Source organism: Sander vitreus, chromosome 17 (genome assembly GCF_031162955.1).
Source record: "Sander vitreus isolate 19-12246 chromosome 17, sanVit1, whole genome shotgun sequence".
In the NCBI taxonomy this organism is placed as follows: Eukaryota; Metazoa; Chordata; class Actinopteri; order Perciformes; family Percidae; genus Sander; species Sander vitreus.
The window spans coordinates 12,797,347-12,819,011 of NC_135871.1; the positions used below are offsets into that span (position 1 = coordinate 12,797,347).

The 21,665-nt window shown below is 40.7% G+C and overlaps 2 protein-coding genes across 2 annotated transcripts in view; one reads left to right on the forward strand and one right to left on the reverse strand.

Moving 5' to 3' along the window:
* The first annotated feature begins 77 nt into the window (after window positions 1-77).
* zc3h6 (zinc finger CCCH-type containing 6) lies at window positions 78-8,983 on the forward strand. Its single transcript, XM_078272762.1, has 12 exons — window positions 78-557; window positions 2,866-3,091; window positions 3,203-3,313; window positions 3,403-3,652; window positions 3,755-3,897; window positions 4,549-4,674; window positions 4,767-4,881; window positions 5,000-5,109; window positions 5,211-5,443; window positions 5,527-5,942; window positions 6,031-6,228; window positions 6,434-8,983. The coding sequence occupies exons 1-12, from the start codon at window positions 472-474 to the stop codon at window positions 7,924-7,926; spliced, it is 3,507 nt and encodes a 1,168-aa protein (XP_078128888.1). The 5' UTR covers window positions 78-471; the 3' UTR covers window positions 7,927-8,983.
* Window positions 8,984-17,050: 8,067 nt separating this feature from the next.
* itga9 (integrin, alpha 9) overlaps window positions 17,051-21,665 on the reverse strand; it is a 49,939-nt gene continuing 45,324 nt past the window's right edge. The window contains exons 27-28 of the mRNA XM_078273231.1: window positions 21,049-21,168; window positions 17,051-19,495 (exon numbers count right to left, since the gene is read on the reverse strand). Of these exons, the coding sequence (XP_078129357.1) occupies window positions 19,388-19,495; window positions 21,049-21,168 (228 nt within the window). The 3' untranslated portion in view covers window positions 17,051-19,387. The remainder of the gene's footprint in view (window positions 19,496-21,048; window positions 21,169-21,665) is intronic.

Genomic DNA, 21,665 nt, shown 5'->3' on the forward strand with positions numbered 1-21,665 from the left:
GCCCGTGCGATATCTCACCAATAGCTGATGAGGATTTGTTGTGACCAAGTTAGATAGATCCTGATACGACTATATATATACGTGGAGGAATACATGATCTAGGAATGTGCTGCAGACGTCAGAAGCCATTTTGAGATGATGTCCCTGTTGAGAAATCCTATGAAGATGCTGAAATCAACGAACATGGTTACATTTCTGTTTGTTTCTCCCTCCGTCTCCTCTATTTCACCATGGCAGCTGTCAACCGACGGGACATTAGCAAAGCGGGGTATCAAGCTGTGCTCACAGAGTTAAAACGTCATTGATATGAAAGAGGAAAGTGTCTGTTTACTGTCTCTGTCGAGACATGTAACACCGTGAGTTTTTTTCCAGTCTGAAATCGTCCAGCATTTCTCACAACCCAACGTCTCCTTGAGTGACTGAGTTAATTCACTCTTGTACCGGAGAGAAAGGAGGCAGATCCGTTTTCCAATGGCTTCTGTGAGCCTTGTTTCCAGTCCCCCAGCCCCTGTTCTTGACAAAAACATGACAGACTCTGAGCTTGCAGGGGATGAAAGGTCGAGTAACATTCTTATGCAATTCTTAATACGCTCATCTGTGCGTTTCAGTGCTGTGGGTCTACATGCTTGTGTTACTGTTTTCTTTTTTTTAACCATGAATTGAAGGGATTAGAGTCCACGGTTTTCCCCCTCAAAAATCTTTGCATGCCTCTTTGGTGCAATTGAATAACGCTGTCCAAGTAGCCTAGGTGTCCCATCACCGTGTCGAGAAGACTCATTTATGATCATTTCCATGCAAGATAGCAGACCTCATTGTTTGTGTTGTTGTGGTACTGGGATGAATTCATGGCTTCATTGTGTTGCCATCTGCAGGAGGCTATGCAAATGACTATGATGTAAATGCCACGCCCATCCTCGTACTGCACTCCCCCTACCGGGCACCTGGCAGTACTGCTAAGACAGGGTTCATGCAGGGTTGAGGTTATGTGCTTCTGCTGGATGCAAACCACGGCTGTGTCCTTGTGATTGGTCTCTAGTCCTTCCAGGGCTGTCAGACCATGTAAACAGAGAGGGCCAAGAGTTTGCTGGTGTCAAACCAACGATTTCACCAGGTGGTTTCCCTGCCTAACACAAGTTCAAGCAAAGAAGAGGAAACAGCTGATGTAGTGTTGTTTGTTTGGAGCAAAATCTGGTGTATTCTCCAGCTATTGAAGGTGTGCCTATCCCTGTTTTACACCTTCATGCCTCACTCTGGGCATCTGCTTTTTCTATTACATGGATAGACCAGTCTTAAAATGGGTCAGAAAAGTCATGTTATTCCAATAGGAACTCAAATATGAGTGCACTGGCTCAATAAGGAGGATTGTGGTTTTATTGAGCCTTATGGTGTTACTGGAATTATGGTCTCACTGGAAAATAAATGTTTTTATACACGTTGAATAGTTATGCTGGGATATATATATATATATATATATATATATATATACCATCCTTATACACAGTATTCTACCAGTGATTAGGTATTTTCCTACATTTGTTATCAATCTTTAGTTAGCTACATGACTACGGTCAAATGTCAAAGCAGAAAAAAAGTAGTTCATGCCAGTTTTCCCCAATCATATGCAACAAGTTGGTAAATGTTTTATATGGAATTTTGAGGTCTCTGCCTCTTTAAGCGGATTAAAAATGAAGTTTAGGTACAGTATCATAGTGGCTTTGAATGTGGAGGGTGTCAGGTTGAAGCCTGATCTGCATGGGTGTCAGAGGAAGAGGTAGCTGGTGTCTGTGAAAACAGACCTGGATCAGTGGGTGGACATTCTTTCCATTTTAGGGTGTTTTTGTTTCATGCTCCTGCCTGCATTCTATTTTTAAAGCAGCTGACAATACATGGTATGAAAAAAATATTAACATTGGAATTAAATACAGTATATGAACAGTATATATACTTTTAAATGAAATACAGTTTGCTCTGTATTGTCCATCTAGTACAATACAATATGTGTTGATTCCAAATCTAGAAATTTGAATCACAGCTGATCCAGTCATAACTTTAAATGTGGACCAGGTGTTATAAAAGCTTGCTTTTAACTGCCAAGCTGTAGTGTTATAACCAACTAAATGTACCCTTACCGTCCCTGTCTGAAACATAACAGATTATAAAAGCAGCGTGTATGAAGTACTCACCTGGTCACCGGCTCAGTCATATTTCAGTAACAACTCCTCTGCAGACACACAGGGGTCATGGGTGCTGCAGCAAACCCAAATTATGCTTACATACTGATCATAACAGTAACAGAGGTGTCTTTAAACATGAACTACACTGTTTTTGTTGAAATTCCATCCACATATGTTTGCCATTTTGATTTTTAAATCAGACAGTGATAATAGACCTTTTTCTCAAAAGGTATGTGTGCCTAAATCATACTTGAACCACTCATCTCTGACCCCAGGCTGTTATTATGTAAATGAACTGAATAACCTTGCTTCTAGAAATCAGAGGTTTTCATGAATTTTAATCAACCTGAGGTTGAATTTAATTTGGCTTTCATGAAATAACTACACGCTGGTTCACAGGAAATCAAACCTTAGCCTTGAATTATTGACAGGATGTTTTTAGTACAGGAAAGGCTCAGGGCATATTGGAAACGGTATTGGAAACTGGCATGATATTTAGTAATTTGCTTCAAATGAAGGGAAAATACATTATGACAGTTTTAGTATAATTCAATGTTTTATTTCTTATGAAGTTATTACAGCGGGGGATTCTGGTTTTACTTATGATATGAAAACATTTGAATAAGCCTGAGACTGACAAAATACAGTATATAAACCCATACACTTATACTCCCTGTACTGACTCTTTTAGAGAGGATGGTGAACTGGAAGATGGAGAAATAGATGATGAAGGGATTGGGATTGAAGAGGAAAACAAAGAGGCTACAGAGGTAAATGAAGACAAAGAGAAGGAAAAGGAAAAAGACAAAGTTAAAGAAAAAGAGAAAGAAGAGAAGACTCACAGGCACTCCAGGAAAAGATACAAAAAGACCAGAGAGAAGAGAAGGTCTAAAAGAAGGAGGCGTGACAGACAGAAAGTAAGATGCTATAACATCTCTTACTGCTACAGCAATGAAGGCATGCACGTCAACTACTTAGACTAATTCATAATTCATTTTAATGTTGTGTTTTTCCTTTGTTATTCTCAGCACCACTCCCCCTCCAGCAGCTCCAGCTCCGACAGTTATGACTCTGACTACGACCGAGCAGAAAGACCCAAAAACCGTAAGAGCCAGGGATCTGATGGCCAGTCCTCTCAGGTGAGTTCACCACCACTGGCATGGTGCTGCTTAATATTCCTAAAGGCATTATTGTCTGACATTTTTCTCTTTGACTGTTGACCTGGCAGCATGGACGGGATTCAAAGGGAGGCCATGGCAACTCACAGAAGTCCCCGCCGCACAAGAGCAGTGATTTTGACAAATACAGCGACTACAGTGATGACAAGTATGACTATGATGAAGAGGAGGATGAGTACGAAGGTGACATGTCCGAGTATCAACAGTCAAAAGATACAATTTCCCAGAGTCAGGGAAGAGGACGCCATGCTAATGACCAGATGAAGAGAGGAAGCATGAGGGGGATGAAACAGCAGCAGTGTATGAATGCTTTTCGAATTCAAACACTTTTCGTAACAGATCATTCCTGTAGAAATGTATCTGTTTTATGTTTGATCACTTCTTCTAAAATGTCATTTTAAGTTGGGCAGAGAGGAAGGGGCCGAGGGAGTGGACCAGGAAGAGGACGTGGGATGCTTAACAAGAACAAGAAGCTTAAAGGCAAACCCTGGGGAGGACGGGGACGAGGTCGAGGAGGAGACCAGGGCATGGAAGACATGGTACCGGTACGTGTGTTTCTGAACATTTAACCAGATTAATTAGTATTATATATTATTTTAGAAGTATATAATACTCTACAGCCTGCCACCTGTAACAACGCATTATGTAATAATCTGCCACATTTTGTAATAAAAACCTGAAATCAATATGTAATCAATTTCTCCGCATTTTGTAATAAATGATTACATAATGCGGCGGTTCTTAACAAAATGCTGGGGTTTTTAACGAAAATGTAGTATGGTGCATTATGTGATAACCAACCGAAATGGATGTCTTCATTGTGAATCATGAATCATGGTGACTCAAAATTTATTTCAAAAATATACTATTTATTCAGTAGATTAGTATTACCTTTCATCATTAAACGTATTATATATTGCGTTCAGGGTTTTTATTACAAAATGGGACAGATTATTACATAATGCGGGTGTTATTATATAATGAACTATAAATGTTCATTACATGTTGACGTTTTTTTACATAACACCCCCTAACAATTACATTAGTTACAGTTATTATATTAGTCATCATGGGGAATCAAGCTGAAGTACTGTATATATTTTTAGTGTCTGCATCATATGTAATTTGCATATTTTTACATTAGTTGGGGGTAAAAGACAAAACTAAGACCACATCTTGTTTATTTTGTGACACAGGAAGGAAAAATTTCCGGTTTTCAGAAGAAACGGCCAATTATGAGCAAAGAGTTTATCAATCAGCACACTGTCGAACACAACGGTAGATACATCTGCAAGTATTTTCTGGAGGGTCGATGCATCAAGGTATACCAATGTTATTTTACTTGCTTTAACAATGTGCGCTGCAATATTTTTAAAATCATAAACACAGATTACATTTTTTGTTCTTCATACAGGGGGAACAGTGCAAGTTTGAACACGAGCTTGTCGTACCAGATAAGAAAAAGGAACTTTGTAAATTTTACCTCCAAGGATACTGCAGTAAAGGAGATAATTGCATATACATGCACAATATCCTTTACTAATGACAACGAGTATTTTTAATTACATTTGTGTAATTGCATCGCATAATTAAGTGAAATCTCATTACACCTTTTAGTTAGTGCTGTTCCTTAACCTGTGATTGCACATGAATACCCGTGCAAGTTCTTTCATACTGGAGCCAAATGTTATCAAGGGGACAACTGCAAATTCTCCCACGAGGCTTTGAACGATGTGACCAAAGGGTTGCTTGATAAGGTATGACAAAAAGTCATACAAACAAGTTTTTTTTTACTCTTCTATGCCAAAAGATTCTCAGCTCTAATTGTCTTTATTTCTGCTTGGGACTCATGTATCAGATAATTAACACCGAAGAGGAGAACGCCCGCGAGGACGAGTTGGAGCTGGAGGATCTGAGAAAGCAGGGCATCGCCCCACTTCCGAAGCCTCCTCCTGGGGTGGGGTTGCTGCCCACTCCTGGTCAGAGCAGTCCTACAGATGGAGCCTGTGGCCAAGCGGGGAAGAAGATCCCCTCCCTGTTTGAAATCAAGGTTCAACCTACTGTAGACTTGGCACAAAAAATAAGTCTGAGGTAACCAAAATCATCTGTAATCAAACTCAAAATCAAACTCTTAAAAGTTTATTCTCATCCTAATTCTGCACATTATTTTTCAGTGGATCCAACTTCTCCCAGAATCAAGGTGAAGGCACCAATTCGTTTAGCGGAGGCTCAGAGGACACGCAGAGTGGAGGTATGGTGCCTTCAGGCCTCTCTGCTCCTCCTATTCCTCCACCTGGATCACCTGTTCCCATGGGTCACCCCACTGGACCACCCATGCCACAGAGCCCCCCAGGACAGCACCCACCACACGGATTTCCAATGCACCCACCAATCCCCCCTGGTCAACCTCCACCTTTTCATGGAAACCGACCCAATATCAACCCTCAGATTAATATGCAGAGGCCTCCATTCCCTCCCATACCAGATATACAGATGCTGCAAAGTCTCTTCCCTTTTCCATCGTTGGGTCAGAACCCAGTAGAGTTCTTCAGCAACTTCCTCCGAAACCAGGCCATGGGCCCACAAGGAGGTCAGTGTTATAGTAATATCGTTATCATAATTACCTAGCTAATTATCTTTTAACTGTAACTGAAATTGTTTTATTTTCAATGTTGTAGACCCTAGTCTGGCCTTCATGCAGAACCTCCAACAGCAGACAGGTGCAGAGTCACACTTGCAGTCTTTACCACCAGCTGTACAGAAGGCCATCTTTTTACACCTGACACAGCAGCAGCAACTACAACAACAAGACTCACATCCACAGGGAAGTGAGACACAGAGAGCAGAGGGCCAGGATGATAACAATGCAAACAGAGGTAAGTGCCAAGGGGCAAAAGGCAGGTTTTGCTGAATTGATTAAGATCAAGTAAAACCCAGAACCCCCTTGAGAAATGGACAAACGGAAAGAGGTGAAAAGACCGTGAATTATCCAAACGCCTCAGTAAAACAAGGTTTTGATACACAGACAATTTATAATATGCTCTGAGAGACCAAACATTTAAATATGATTTTTTTTTACAGATGAAACTACAAACTGGTACTCAAGCGACGAGGAGGATGGGAGCTGTGTTTCCTCCATCCTTAAATCTCTCAAGAAGCAGAATGAGATGCAGCAGTCTCACTCCAAGCCCCCCCAGGCTGCCCCAGCTGCTCCAGCACTGGGTGACCCTCGGCTTGTGAAGGCCCCACCCAGTGACCCCCGTGTGAAGACAGACCCGCGACAGCGACCCCCAGATATGAAAAAGGAGTCCGATGGAGCTGCGGACCCACGGTTCTCCAGAGACCCCAGGAAGATGAGACCAATGGAGCCTAGTTCTTACCGCCAGCAGAGCCACTCCGTTCCTAAGAAGCCTCCTACAGGAGATGAGGATGATGAAGGAGAGAGGGAGCTCAGGGACAAAGCTGTTCTTATCCCTCTAGATGCCATCTCTGATGTGGTACTGCGGGACCCTCGTTGCCAGTTAAAGCAGTTTAGCCACATCCGGGTGGACATCCTGCTCCAGCGGCCAGCCTTCGCTCAGACAGTGGTGTGGGCCCCTGAGGACCTCATCCCTTCCCTGGTGCCCAAACAGGAACACTCAATCAACCTGCCCCTTCCACCCCTAATTGCAGACGCTCAGATGAACCGAACAAGCCTACCTGATCATCCCCCCGTCTCTAGCCCTCCACCAATTGACCCCAGACTGGTAGCTGCACGCTTGAAGGAACGTATGAGTCGTTTACCTTCTGGATCTCTAGAATCTCGGTCCTCCATTGAAAGACCTGTAGATCCACGCCAGAAGAAGACTCTGGACCCCAGACTCAAGCGTACAGGAAGTCTGGACTCCAAGCTGCTGGGTCAGAAAGTGCCCTCCTCTGGGGGAGGAGTTGTGGACCCCAGACTACAGAAGGCCAGTGCTAGCTCCTCTCCTCATGCTGTCCAAGTGAAGCCAGAGCCTGAGAGGCTGCCACCTTATGCCCCTCGCTTGGCATCCTCTGGTGGAGGGCTAGAGAGTCCAACTACAATCCTTGGGGGCATCAGCCTGTACGATCCTCGTAATCAAACGGAGCAGGCTCAGAAGGAGCAAGCAGAGACTCCCAAAAAGACACCGATTTTGAAACTCGTAGCTAAGAAAGACAATACTCCGCCACTCTCTCCAACCCAGCGAAGTGGCTCTATTGAAGAAGTCAAAAGCACAGACATTGCCTCAGACCAGCATCCACCTTCCAGTTCTCCCACAGTGACTCCTGCCTCACCAGTCAAACCCCCTGCAGTTCATAACCTCCCCATCCAGGCACTGGCCGGGCTGATCCGACCCCAGTACACTGACCCCAGGCAGGCCAAACTAGGAGGACAGAACTATACAGGAGCACAAGAAGAGGCCGAGGAAAAGAAGCAAGAGGTAAAGAAGGAGCAGGAGGAGAACATGGAGGAAGAACCAAAACATGACGACCCAGAGGAGGAGGCAGACGACAGGACACTTAAAGATGTGTTCAAGACTTTTGATCCCACTGCTTCCCCTTTCTGTCAGTAAACAGAAATATATATATATAAAGTTGCAGAAGATTTGTATTTTGATGAAACGTGTCTATTCATCTTTATTTAGCTTCACATTAACCTATTTATTTCTGTATATAAATGATCCTGTATAGAATCACATACTATCTAGTGCGCCACACATTTGTCAGTATGGAGATGATGCTAGATATGTGCACAGACACAGTGTATAGTTACTTTTGACAGAATCATATTAATGCAGAAATATGTGTTTTTGAAAGTTTGTATGTTAAGGTCTTTTATCATTGTGTAATTTTCATATATGTTTTAAACAATCATAAAAAAAGAAATTATGTTAACTTGTATGGCTTTTACTAAGGACTGACCCATATGGGTTCATTCCAGGCATTACACCCTGTAGAAAAGATCATCCACTCACTCACTCACTCACTCACTCACTCACTCACTCACTCACTACATGCAGAGAGATAATGCTGAATAATCGTTCAAACAATAAGAATTCCCTTGAGTTTGAATTTTTATATTTCCTTATTTATTGCAAGACACTTTTTATATTAATATATCTTTATGTTCATGCTCACTTTTTTGATAAGGGCTATTGTTTTCACAATAAGTCAACAGATGTTTTCTTGAATATTTATATTTGTTACCAACCACCCTGATTTGAGTTTGTGATTTGTCACGCTGATCAGGTCAGATAATCAAAACAGAAATGAAATTCTCTACACAATATGAGACAGTTATCTGCTTAGCTGAGAAAAAAAGTGTAATTTTGCAACATGTCTGCTATTCAGTTTGTGTTTTGTACATTGTTGGACCTTTTTCATTTTAGTGGCCTAAATACTTTGAGGATAACCCGGCGGTAATGACTGCTAATAGAGTGAATTAATATTGGTTACCTAATTTGATTCTTCGTTCGTTGTCATTCCTTAAAACAGTTAGTGCTGACAAGCTTGTAAATAGCAGGTTAACTGTCTTTCACTTGTTTACAGAATAGGAAAGAAGTGTACTATACAAAGAGAGAAAATATTATCTTGGTCACACTGCATTGATTGATATATATATATATTATATATATATATATATATATATATATTATATATATAATTATATATATATATATATATGTGTATATATATATGTGTATATATATATATATATATATAATATAAATATGACCTTTATGACTATGTTTCATGTTTAATTCTGTTCAAAGGGTGAATGTTGTGGGCTTATGGTGGCATAATGCTCAGCAGTTTGTATTATTTGACCATTCTGTGTCTGTTAAGATGAGTGAGCCATGTTGGATTGAAACTAAGCTATGTACTTTTTCTTTTATCATTTTCATAATTCACATTGTAATTGCCTATTTTGTATTATGTGTACAGTCTGTTTTTAAGTGTTTTAATGAAGAATGCTTTTCAGTTTGGTGGTTATGGTTGTAATAATACTGAATGACAATTTAACAACACATATGCTCAGCACATTTCAGTGATTTTATTATGAATAACTGAAATAAAGAGATTAAACAATACAAATACAAAATAGTTTATGTCATCTACCTTGCTGAAGTGTCCTTGAGCGTGTCTGTGAAAAGCTCCCTCTAAGGGTTGAGTGGGTTTCACATTGTTATAACAAATAGAAAACATCAATTCTTATTTCTTGAGAAACTAAATACTACTTTGTGTTTTAAAGGGGTTAGTGGTCACTTGTAGCCAACTGGTGGGGCAAGACTGGGTGCTACAGGGTGGGATGAGGTCTTCCTCAAACCCAGCTCATCGGTCTCTGGGTTAGAGGTCTGCTGGGCTCGATGGATCTCTAGCTTCCTCCTCCACTGAAAACACAAGGCTGTAGCCTCTGCACCATCTGAGTTTGGCTCAGGTTGCTTCAAACCCTGGAACAAGAGAGTCATTTTGCAGCTTTAATGGCCTAGGAAACAATTCACATAACAGAGAGTTTAAGCTGTATCATATCTATAGACGGAGAAGACCTCATATCATTACAGATTTGTTTTTGATGTTAGATTTACTGTAATGCAGGCTGTCTCTGCAGCATGGACCCCACGCAAGACTGTCTGGAGTAGATTTTGTGTGTTCTTCACCAGGATCTCATCAGATGATTTGCACCCAGGTGTTACAGCATTGACACTAAGTAAACATGAAGAACATCTGTCTCATTACCTTTTATATTTTGTCTAGCTTAGTTTCCAGTGTGTGATTTATGTCTACACTCTTCTGACCTGGAGATGATGTTGAGCTGGTTGGTGATGGTGAGAATCTGCTCCACTATGAGGGAGAGTTCAACCGTACACTGTTTATCCAGGCAGTGGTTGGCAATAACTCTGATAAACTGAGTTACTGATTGGCAGTTTGAGATAACATCTTTGGCTGCATTGACAAAAGCCTCTTTATTCTGAAAAAAAGGAATGATTTTGGATGAGGGTGCCTGCAAATATAAAGATCAAGGCAGTAAAGTGCCCTCTGGTGGTCATTACCGGTATTGGGCCTTTCTTCCTCAAGTACTGAGTCATGTAGCATAGTGTGTCAGCCATCTTCCTGGTCACCTGGACAATTCTGTTGTCCTGGGGATCCCAGCTGTCACTTTCTTGCTTTAAAAAAAGGGATGTGTAGGTCAGCGAAGGAGCCTCTTTGTATGCGCCAGACTGGACACCATCCTACAGAGAAAAATAGGGATGTAATTTTTGAGAAATAAAGGAATCACTGAACTTAAAAAATGTTGTTAATCATGAGATACCTACATATTTTTCCATATTTCCAGGTCCATATTTGGCAACAGCTGCCATGTTCACATTTAGTTCTGCAGCATCTGTGTTGCCTTTCTGCCAGGGTGTCATTGCCTTGTCAGAGGGAAATTCCACTTCTTTGATATCATCAGGTCTTCTGCCCTGTAGACCAGCCATGATGTGCTCTTTAGCCTCTTGGTGAATCCCATCCTGCTTCCTGATCTCCTCCACCACATAGTGAGCTTTGGCTGACCAGCACTGTATCTGTACATCCAGACTGAGTGTGTCACAAATGTAGTGAGTCTCTATCATGAGCCTCGCCCTGCTGATTATATCTGAGATCTGAAAAGACAGGTGGTCGTTGATAGACCTCAGGTTAGAACGGGCACGCGGGTCGCGGATGAAGTGTAAGCAGTCCTCGACTCTTTTGGTCGCAGGTTTTAGACTTTCAAAAAGTGTTTGAGCTGCACTGTCAAATTTTTGCTCGGCGTCGTCTGTGTTGTTCTCCCTAAAGTGTTCAGCAGCAAAATAAGCAATGCTGACAATATTTTGAAGTGCTGTGTCATAATTCGTATTTGCTTTGCTTAAATGCCCAGAAAGCACTCTCATTTTAATCAAAAGATGTCTCTGAAAGAATTCTGATTTTGCAAGTTGCATCACACTTAGCGTTATGTCGAGCTCTTCGGCAGCTTTGAGATAGGCTTCAGTCAGGGTTTTTAGTTCATCCTGGTATCCTATTAACTGTTTTGATTTGTATGCACTTTTACAATTCAGGCTGGTTAGCCTTGCTGCCTCTTGAATTCGAAGCGAGTTCTCAGACAACACTGATAGCTGTTTCTGAGGGCTCAACTGGTTCATTGCAGTTGATGTTCCCAAAATCTTATCAAGAGAGTTCAGTAAAATCTGAATAGACAGGCCCCAGAGGATACAGTGTCCCTCTAATTGGTCTACCTGTCCTTTCAATGAGGTGGAAAACTCCACCAGATACTTTGTGTTGTTCTGGGCTTTGTTCAGCTTGTTGTGTAAAATGCTGAATGTTTCTTGACCGTCACTTTGAATGATTAAATCAGACGATGTTAAGAGCTGGACCACGTCAGCACATAAAGTCATCACTTCATTCAGTTGCTGTGTAACAGTGGCTGCCATTGTTGGCAGATTTCTTTGCAGCTCAGTGTAAACAGTATGATACCAGGTTCCGGCTACTGGCAGTAAAACCTTTCGAGTGTTGTTAATAAGGTCAGTAAACTGTGTGCTGTGTTTGTAGATGCTCTCTGTGCTCATCGCTGAGCTCATCGCCGTCTCTTGAGCTGTCTGGACGAGCAGCGGAGTCAGTGATACAAGCTCTGCTCTAAAACTTTCCAACGTCTGACAATCGACCGCATCAACAATGGCCAAGGCTTCCTTCGCGGCTTGAGCGTAACAGTTTGACATCTCAAGAACACCAGTGCAGGCCCGGTTGAGTTCTGTCACATCTTTCCCTTTAGTCACAGTCACAACTTCATACAAGAGGGGTAAAAGGTCAAATTCAAGAGGCTTGTAGATCAGTTTGGGCACATCAGAGACAGCTGGGAGCTTTAAATCATTGATGTCATATTTATGAGCCATTTCTGCTTCTATGGTTTCCTCATCTGAGTGCTCCTCCTCCTGTTCAGTTTGGGAATCCATCTTCATATCCAAAACAGGAGAGCCTCTTAGCATATGATCCAGGTTCAGTTCACAGGTGTCTTTGACTGGTAGACATGATGGTGAGATTTCAGGCTGACGTGCCCCCTCTCGCAGCGGGCTCAGGAGATGTGGATGCTGTTGGCCGTCCAGCCCCTTTCTGAGCACTTTAAAGTGCTGAATAGCCATGGAAACATTATCTGTAAAAGTAGAATATACCTCCACATTTAGAGTGGAACCGAAAAGCATGTCTCTGACTGACTCACCCACTTTGGTTCGAGATGACTGTACCTTTTTCAGCAGGACCAGGAGGCCATTCCTGTAGATGGGGTTATCACTTCTGTCCAAGTGCCTCCTCACTGACTGAACCACCAGCTTCATGTGACAAATAAGGTGTGTTGCATGTTGGTTAAACAGCTTATAGTTTTGTTCTCTGTATGCTGCGTCACATCCATGCTGATCATTGACAACCTCGTCAATAGCAAGACTGGTGAACTCCCTCACATCCATTACATCACCGAGAGCATCCTGAAGCTGACCAGTCTCCTCCTCCCATTGTTGACACACCTCATGAAGCTTTTGGACAGTTTGCATTGAATTATCCGCCAGCTCCAGTGAAAGAGATGCGATCCGAGCTCTAAGTCTTGTGAGGCATACACGTGAGTTCTCCACATTCTCGAAACTCTTTGCATCAACAGCCACAGCTGAGATAAAATTCGCCACTTGGATTATTCTATCAGTGAAAGATATGAAGTCCTCAACTAGTGGCTGAATAAAGTTCAGATCCATCTCTGTAGAAGAATGTGCAACCAGGATCTGTCTCGTCACACTTAAAAGTTCCTCAACTGTAGAAGATGCTGTCAGAAATGAGTCCAAGACTTGATAAAGTACAGTAGTCATCAAAGCTTCGTCAAGCATTTGGATTTGCTGCACCAACAAAGTGCAGGTACTCTCAAGGCCCTGCTCAGAATCATCCTCTGAGGACTTTAAAATCCTTTTTATGTCTGACCAGAACTGCAGGATGTGACGACAATGACCCACCACTCTTTGTTGAAACTCTCTACGAGAAGAGTTTGCCACAACCATGCAGTGAAACACAAGATCTCTCACCAGGCTGTCAAAACCACTGCCTTGGATTGATGAGGTAGGGGAACTAGCAAGTAGTTGCAACAGACTGTTCTGCCTCCCTGTGTAAAACCCACAAGGACCCAGTGATCCACCATGGCATTCACTTTTCAGGGTTATAATAATGTCACTCACAGTGCTCTGCACCTTGTCCAGAATGTACCTCTTTGCTGCCTGTGCCTGCTCGCTTGTAGGGTGTTTGATGGTTGTGCACATGGCTGTGTGCAGCATGGAGATGCACCTTCTCAGGGTCTCCAATGAATCAAGAAGCTGTTTCATTTGTCTGGGGTCCTGTAAGGCATTTGCTCTCTCCACTGTCAGACTGTTAAGGAGAAGCAGAGCCTCAGAAAACACCTGGAACGATTGAAGTAGAGACTTGATGTCTGAGGCGAAGCCAAGCTCGGAGAGGCACTCCAAAACTCCATCAGCAGCAGCTACAACCCTCCTGACAGTAGCATCGTCGTCCACTAACAGAACCTAAGAGCAGAGAGACAGATAAGGGTGCTTGTTACTGCAGTTTCTTTTTGTTTGTTTTTAGCCACACTAGTGGCATTGAACTGTGGAGAGCAATGTAGGCCTGTCAGTCCACCATTTTGACTGAAATATTTCAATAACTATTTGATAGATTGTCATGACATATGGTACAAACATTCATAGTCACCAGTGGATGAAGCCTACTGAATTTGGTGATCCTCTGACTTTCCCTCTAGTTCCACCACAATGTTGACATGTTTGGCTTTTAGTGAAATGTCTTGACAACTGTTGGATGGATTGACTTGGAATTTGGTTTAGACATTCATGTCCCCCAAATTATTCAGATAGCGCCATGATCAGGTGAACATTTCAATATGCTCAATATTTTGGTTAATGCCAATATGCATGCAAAACTAATGACATTTCCATCAGTCTCAGCTGTAACTTTACATTTAGTGCTAATTAGCAAATGTTAGCATGCTAACACGCAAAGCTAAGATGGAGAACATGGTAATCATTATACCTGCTAAGCATCGGCATGTTAGCATTGTCAATGTGAGCATGTTAGCATGCTGACATTAGCGCACAGCCTCATGTTAAGCTGCTAGTATTGTTTAGTTTATATTTCACACATAATCCTCTATGGGCAAAACAAATCAAAACCTAGTCATGCAATGATACCAAATGTAATGGTTAAATGTAAAACCTAGAAATGAAAACTAGGTTTGTGTGCACATAAATCAAAAACTGATGATCTGAAAAAGTTCTTTTGCCATTGTGGTGCAAAAGTACTGTATATAAATTGACTTGTATTGCACTGCGAGAGCATAATATTATAGCAATTATGGGTTAAGACAGAAGTCCCAGATCATTTTGCAATCTCTTCCTAAACCTTGGTCAACAAAGAGATACAAAGCTTGAATGTGCCTGTGACAGTAAGAGCTATTGTTTGCAGAACATGTTGAAATTTAAATTGCACAAATTGCTTTATTCAAATATGATACTCTAGTGTGCTAAAATAGTTTTGGCAGATCAAGAGAGCATTTCCCATTACCAAAGAGAAAAAAAAAGAGTTTTTCACAACGTTGTGTAGAGCTTCTTGTAAAGTAATACAATATTATGACAATAAAAACTAACAGCTAACATTGGAAAAAGTTCACTGTTCTCACAAATTTACAAAATTTAAATTGTTATTTCTAACAACACTGGACGTTTAGGCCAAGGATCATGGATGAATAGCTGATATTTCAGGTGTAAATCTTAAAACAGCAGTTTGGCCTCTCGATGTGTAAAGTAGTATTCCCATTTAAGGAAACCTCTGGGAAAGTAAAAAGAAAATGCAGCTGTGGAAGATGAATCTATTGGAACCTTTCTTTGCTTTTAATCAGTCAGTGTCTGCAGCCGTTCCTTCATCCTTATCTCTCTTTATGTTTAAATTCTTATATTAAACGGTATATTTAGTAACATACTTGGAGCCACCTTTTAAACCAGGAGAAAAAAAAATCATACTTTACTTTGACTACTCCCAGGAAGACGCTTTGTGATGCAGTGATGAGTTCCTCTTTGTGCTCGGTCAAACTGGGCTGGATGCTGAGTTTCTGGGCTGCTAGCAGCACATGTTGTCCAGACACAGTGACTGACTCCAACAGGGACGACATCTCCATGTGCAAAACTTCATCCTCCGTGTCACTTATTTGCCTGGAAGTAAAGAGCTTGGGGTTAATCTGATAAAACGTAACAAATGTCAGTCTCTTCTTTACCTCAGTAAACTTCACACTGTATACATACCTGGAGGCAACTGCTGCCATGTTCTCAGTAGCTTTAGCCACAACCTGAGCTGCACCCTCCAGCTGGCTGAACTGCTCAGGTTCCACTGCGCTGTCACACAGCAGCACCAAGTGGCATAAATGACTTGCCATTGGTGCGACCACCTGCTCCACTGCCGCAGTCCTGATCAACCCATGATCAAACAAAGAGGACATAGTGAGCAGAGTGAGTCTCCCTGGTCAAAAGAAAGTGAGCATTTGTTGTGGTGTTCCTGCTGTATTCACTGTTTTAGCTGAATTAATAATTAATTGTGCTCCACCAAGGAACTTGTGCTCGGTGTCAGTGTTTCATAGCAACTGGGGGTCATCTGACTAAACACACATAATCTCACCAGGTATAAAGAGTGATTAGCTGCCTTTCTTTCTTAACATATTGTGTATGCAAACCTGCAGAGGCACTGCTCCTGCAGGCAGAATGTACTATATGCTACAACTAAATATCATTTTCTTTATCATTTATTCTCTCAATCATTATTTTGACTATTGATTGTTTAGTCGAGTGGGTTTAGAAAAATGAAAGCTTGAAATGAAATGAAAAATGAAAGCTTTGCCAGTTAAGACTTTTTCATCCTGAAATTTTGTGACATCGTCATTGTGGGCATGGTTGAACTTAAAAAGTTTTTGTATTTTCAGTTGACTGAAGCATAATTGATTAAAATGTTATTTACATTTTCTTTGTCATTAATTTAGTAGATATAGAAAACGTTGAATTGCTTAAAATAGTTAAAAAGTGGCCCACTTTTGCCAAATCCACCTCCAGTAATATATCAGAAAGAAAAATGAAAAATGCCTGTATTTGAAATTTTCCAGTTTCCTGAGATGACAGCTTCAAAGTGCTAATTGTATCCAAACAAAGCCCACTCACATGTAATTCACATTGATAAAACAGTAAAAGCCAGCACATCCCCATATTCAAGAAGCTGGTACTAGAGAATGCTTGGCATTTTTGCTTATAAAATGACAAACTGATCAACAAAAGGGTTGCTGATTAATTTTCTGTTAATCGATTAATCGTTTCAGCTCTAGGATGCACATACATACTGTAAGCAATAAAAAGTTAGACCCTTAGAGTGAAAATACAGTTTTTGCTGTTTTGAAAACTCAGCGTTTAAGCAAATATTACTGCATATACAGTACCTACTAAAGAGTTTTCAAAAGACTTTGAATATGTAGTTGTTTATGTAGAATTTGTCTGTACATTGTGAGCGAAGCAGCCAGCAGAGAGCACCACACACCTTTAAAAAAAAAAAAAAATGAACCAACCAACAACCACACTGGACTCATGTTGACAAAACCAGCATACAGAGCCATGAAATTTCACTCTAAAATTTATCAACAGATAAATATACAGTTCCAACATGACTTTAAACATCAAACATATACAGCACACTATAATGGAAATGATATTCAGTGACAGTAGTATACTCAACAACAACAAAAAACAAATAACGGTGTGATTAACGGTGACAACAAACATACACAACAAAATATAACCATCACAGTTCAAATTTACCAAAAAATGTCAAGTGTCGGTTTCTCTGCATACAGGTGTAGCATCGGTTTAACAGATGCAGGGAAGACGTGAATGTGTACAGTATATGCCGTCATGCCAGTGGAATTAAATGGTAAAATAAAGTGTATCAGATCAATAACAGATTCATACAGCACAAAATAGAGCCAAGCGATCATTGTGAGCCATAAAGTGTCTTAGCACTGAAATGTGAAACATTAAAATATAGTTTTTGTTCTTGGCATTGCACGTTTAAATCTGATTCTGGTTAACATATCTGTTTTAAAATATTAATTATAAATGAATTGTCATTGATAAATTCTTCAAAATTGACATCAAAACTTCTCTTTTGGAGCATAATTAAAAAAAAAAAAATTCTTCATGTTATTTCACAATGAACAAATGTAACATAGTTAATATTCATACTTCTTTGGGGACATTTAATAGAAAATTGAATTCACTGTGTTCTGCAAACTTTCATTCACAATAAAACCCAGCTTTAAAAAGATTCTCAAAAACATGTGGGGTAAAACAAATGTAGTACTGAGGAGCTGTGAACTGAAATAGTGGCAGATTTTCAGGGAGCTGACATTCTTCCATGTTGACTTAAAATGAGCTTTTCCCATGAGTCCCAAAGAGCTCGTTTATGTGCAGTGATTGAGTGCAGCACATTCCCACCTATTTTTAGGGCATTACTCATGCCATGGGCCCCTGTAAATGACTGTAGGTGGACTCCCATCGCAGACTTTCATCTGACCGTGGAGAGTAATGTAGCTCATATTTCATGCTAAGACCCAAAGCCTAATAACATAATAGTAAAATTAAATATGGTTGGCTTAGGTGAAGTCTGGAAAGGTTTTGGAAATAAATCATGATCAGGTTGTGTGTCATGACTTATAGTGAATCATATCTTACAGTATTTCATGTCTTCACTTGAACCAGGAAACCTTTGGGGGTCCACCTAAAAAGTCAGCTGCATACCTGAGCAATAGTTCCTTGCAAAAGGAGCTTCAGATAATTCCCTCTAATGCACATTGCACTTTCAAAGCATTTTCTTTATTCAAAGCACTGCAGAGAGTAAAGAGTCAAATTTCTATCTTACAAAATCACTTTGTTGCATCCACTTTTATCACCTTCAAATAAAAGCCAGACCATGACAAATGGAATGCTTATGGACAGTCACAAGGCTTGAAATGTGAATGGTATAATTCACAACCCCTGTATTTCAGGTGTGGATAATAAAGGAAACATGGCAAAGAAAGAAAGTGTTAATAGAGATAACTCTACAGTGCGGTTGTTTACCACATCCTGAACTAGATCCTAATGAACTCAGAGAGCACTTTTACTGGGCCCTCAGCGCCTCTGAGACAACATTAGCGGATGACACAAGGACACAGCGTTTTAATCACTGTGTGTGGGGGTCTAAAACAGAATCAACTCTGGCTGATTATGTGGGAGGGAGGGGGAGTCAGATGTGTAGAACAGATATTCATAAGCCGGAAATAGTACAGAAAAGACACAATCTTTCACTCCCAGGAAGAACTGAAAATACAAAAGTCTCCAATCATATACTATACAGGACATATCTTTGGCATAAAAAGTAAAGCTATGGAGCCAAGGCATTCATTCTTATCAAACATCAGTGCTTTTAGGAAAACATACTGTAGATACAGTGTGTTTATAATGGACCTTCAACACCCGATCTCTTCTCGAAGCCCAGTTTTATACAATATGGCTTAAAGTGTATGTATAAAAATAAATTTGCTATGTAACACAGCCCTGAGGGTTTGTTGTCCACCAGTATTCATGCCGTCTCCACATCCCCGTACGGATGTAGGTCTCCATCAACAGCTCCGCTCTCGCTGGCTGATGGCTGGGAGTTACCTCCTTTGAGATTAGCTGAATTCCACAGCAAGTGTCCTCTGGCAACACACTGTCACCTCAAAAGCCTGTTTCCTGGACCCCCACCCACAAAAAAAAAATCAAGTCTCCAAAAAATATGGAGAATATTCTTCTCTTCCACATATGGAAGACTGAAGGGCCTGGTGCCATTGGGGCGGCAGGGCTGCGAGACCACGTGCTATTGGATCCTTCCTGACCCAATCCCTAATCTCATTGGCTCCTGTGGGACCCCCCACTACAAATCTGAGTGGTTCTTTTCCATCCAGTCCCAGCTTTCATCACTGTCCTTCCTGTTCTTTTCAGCCTCAATGATCTCTCTGTAGCGGCGACGGAAAAATCCCATCTGTCAAAAAACGAGAGGAACAAAAAAGTGGTTAGTAGGTTAGTAAGGTGCATTCTGTGCAAGGTGTTCTCAGATCTGACTACAGGAATGGAAAATCTGTGGTTTTGCATTATTTGATCTTATTAACTACAAATCACACACTGTATATCACCGCTGACAATTCTTCAAAGAATATCATAACTTTTTAAGGTAGATTTTACTCTCTTGAGGTGATTATTTAAAAAAGAAACACTTGCAGATATTATCACCTCATAATACTATTAGTATTAGTATGTTTTAACCTTAAAATGTATTCTCAATGCATATCTTGATTATATTCTAAATTATATACTAAATTTAAGGGATTCTTATAAAAATGTTGTTAGTGTTATGCATTTATGGTAAAAAAAATTTTTTTTACAACTTTTTTAAATCAATATTGGTCCGATGATAGATACTGTGAACATTTAGTTAGCTTTATTAATTGTCAAATGTATGTTGTCATGTCTCATAACACGGTAGAATGACCCCTTTAGAGTCTTATTCTGTCGTGTTGCAAGTCTTTGGGAAGTAGTTACATTTTTGGCTCCGTTTGGCTTATGAGATTCAGCTGCAGAACGGCAACATTTATTTTTTATTTTTTGTAACTTTTGTAACAATGGATGTTTGGGAGGGAGGAAATCAATTTAAAACATCATGGCATGGAATGCTTTGAAAAATGGCCAGCAGTACGGTAAAATATACACAATTTGAAGTTAATAGGCTAAAACCACAAAAAGAACACCAGTATGAATAGAAGCAATTCAAGAATTTCCCCTGCAGAAATGTGTTGTTTCTTTAGGAAAGTAATATTGGATTCTAATTTACATTTAACGACCAAGTGTAAAATAAATGACATATGAAAGGATGGAGAGAGCAGTATAATCTTGGTGTGTATCTAAACAAAGCAGCCACACTGGGATGATGCCCCTCTCTACGACTCCATTCATCTATCTGCGTCTTACTACTAAAGTTTATTGATACAGACCTGTACTCTCCTCAGGCATTTCCTGAAAAGAGCAATACAGGACATGTGCTGCTCTTGTAAGTGGGGTTTATTTTGGCAAGGGTTTGTTGGGGGTTGGTGGGGGGGGGGGGATGTATCCCAGGACCAACATTCCAAGGTTTCGTTGAGGTATTCCCGGTAGAAAATAAAGCAGTGAAAAAGAAAAGGAGTTTTGCGTAACAGGGCCTCTGGACATCAGTTTAATTGCCATTTCCCTTTTAGATTCTCCTTTCATGTGAGTGGTATGGTGTGAATTATTGTCCAGTCTGTGATTTGTCCTTTTCATGGTTGCTAAAGGCCCAAAGCAAGCTCTCACTCCCAACTCTTCCCTTACTTCCAGCTGTCTCTGTACAACTGGATACTGTGTTGATGCTTTAATCACAGCGCCTCTGGCTGTGACACAAGAGTTTGTGACAAACTATTTTTTTTACTATTATAGCTTGAAGCTTCAGCAAAATATTGCAGTTTGTGACTAGTGCTGTAAGATGAACAATTACCATCTGTGTTGTACAATATATGTGTTGGTTACCTTCCAGAGTAGCACAGCTAACAGCAAAAAGATGAGGATTCCCACCAGCAGACTGATGGCGATGATCCAGCCAACTACGTAACCCCTCGGCTCTTGACTGTGGAGAGCCTCGAACACCAGCTGAAACACAACATCAGTCAGTCAGTGAGTCACGCTCAAATACAACACACACGGGGGAAACACAAGAGTAATCATTAAGTCATGTTCTGCTAATGATGCAATGTTGTGCAACAACAACCAAGGCACATTGTATTCAGTCGCTTTAGCTGAACCCCCCCCCCCACACACACACACACACACACAAAAACAGTCAAAATCAATGTAGATTCCGAATCAGTTTTTACTTTACGCTATCATGTTTCAACCAACATCCATTGAAACACAATTTTATTTATGTTATTGAATTCTAAAGAAAGTCAATACTGCAGCCTGGGTTTAGTGCACACCCAGGGCAGGGCAAGGTGGTTATGGTGACCTTTACCCTACATGTAACAAACAGCCATGCAAAATATGCAAAACATATTTTCATTCAAACAATAAGTGATGATTTTTAGCCATGCAAGCAGCATGACTCTATCTGGATGGTAATGTCAGTCTGTCAGTCGGTCCACTCCTTT

Coding starts and splice junctions, on each gene's coding strand:
- zc3h6 (XM_078272762.1), top strand. CDS start 472: ATGGCTTCTGTGAGCCTTGTTTCCAGTCCCCCAGCCCCTGTTCTTGAC. Junction 3,092..3,202: donor GGAGGCGTGACAGACAGAAA/GTAAGATGCTAT, acceptor TGTTATTCTCAG/CACCACTCCCCCTCCAGCAG. Junction 3,653..3,754: donor GGGGATGAAACAGCAGCAGT/GTATGAATGCTT, acceptor TGTCATTTTAAG/TTGGGCAGAGAGGAAGGGGC.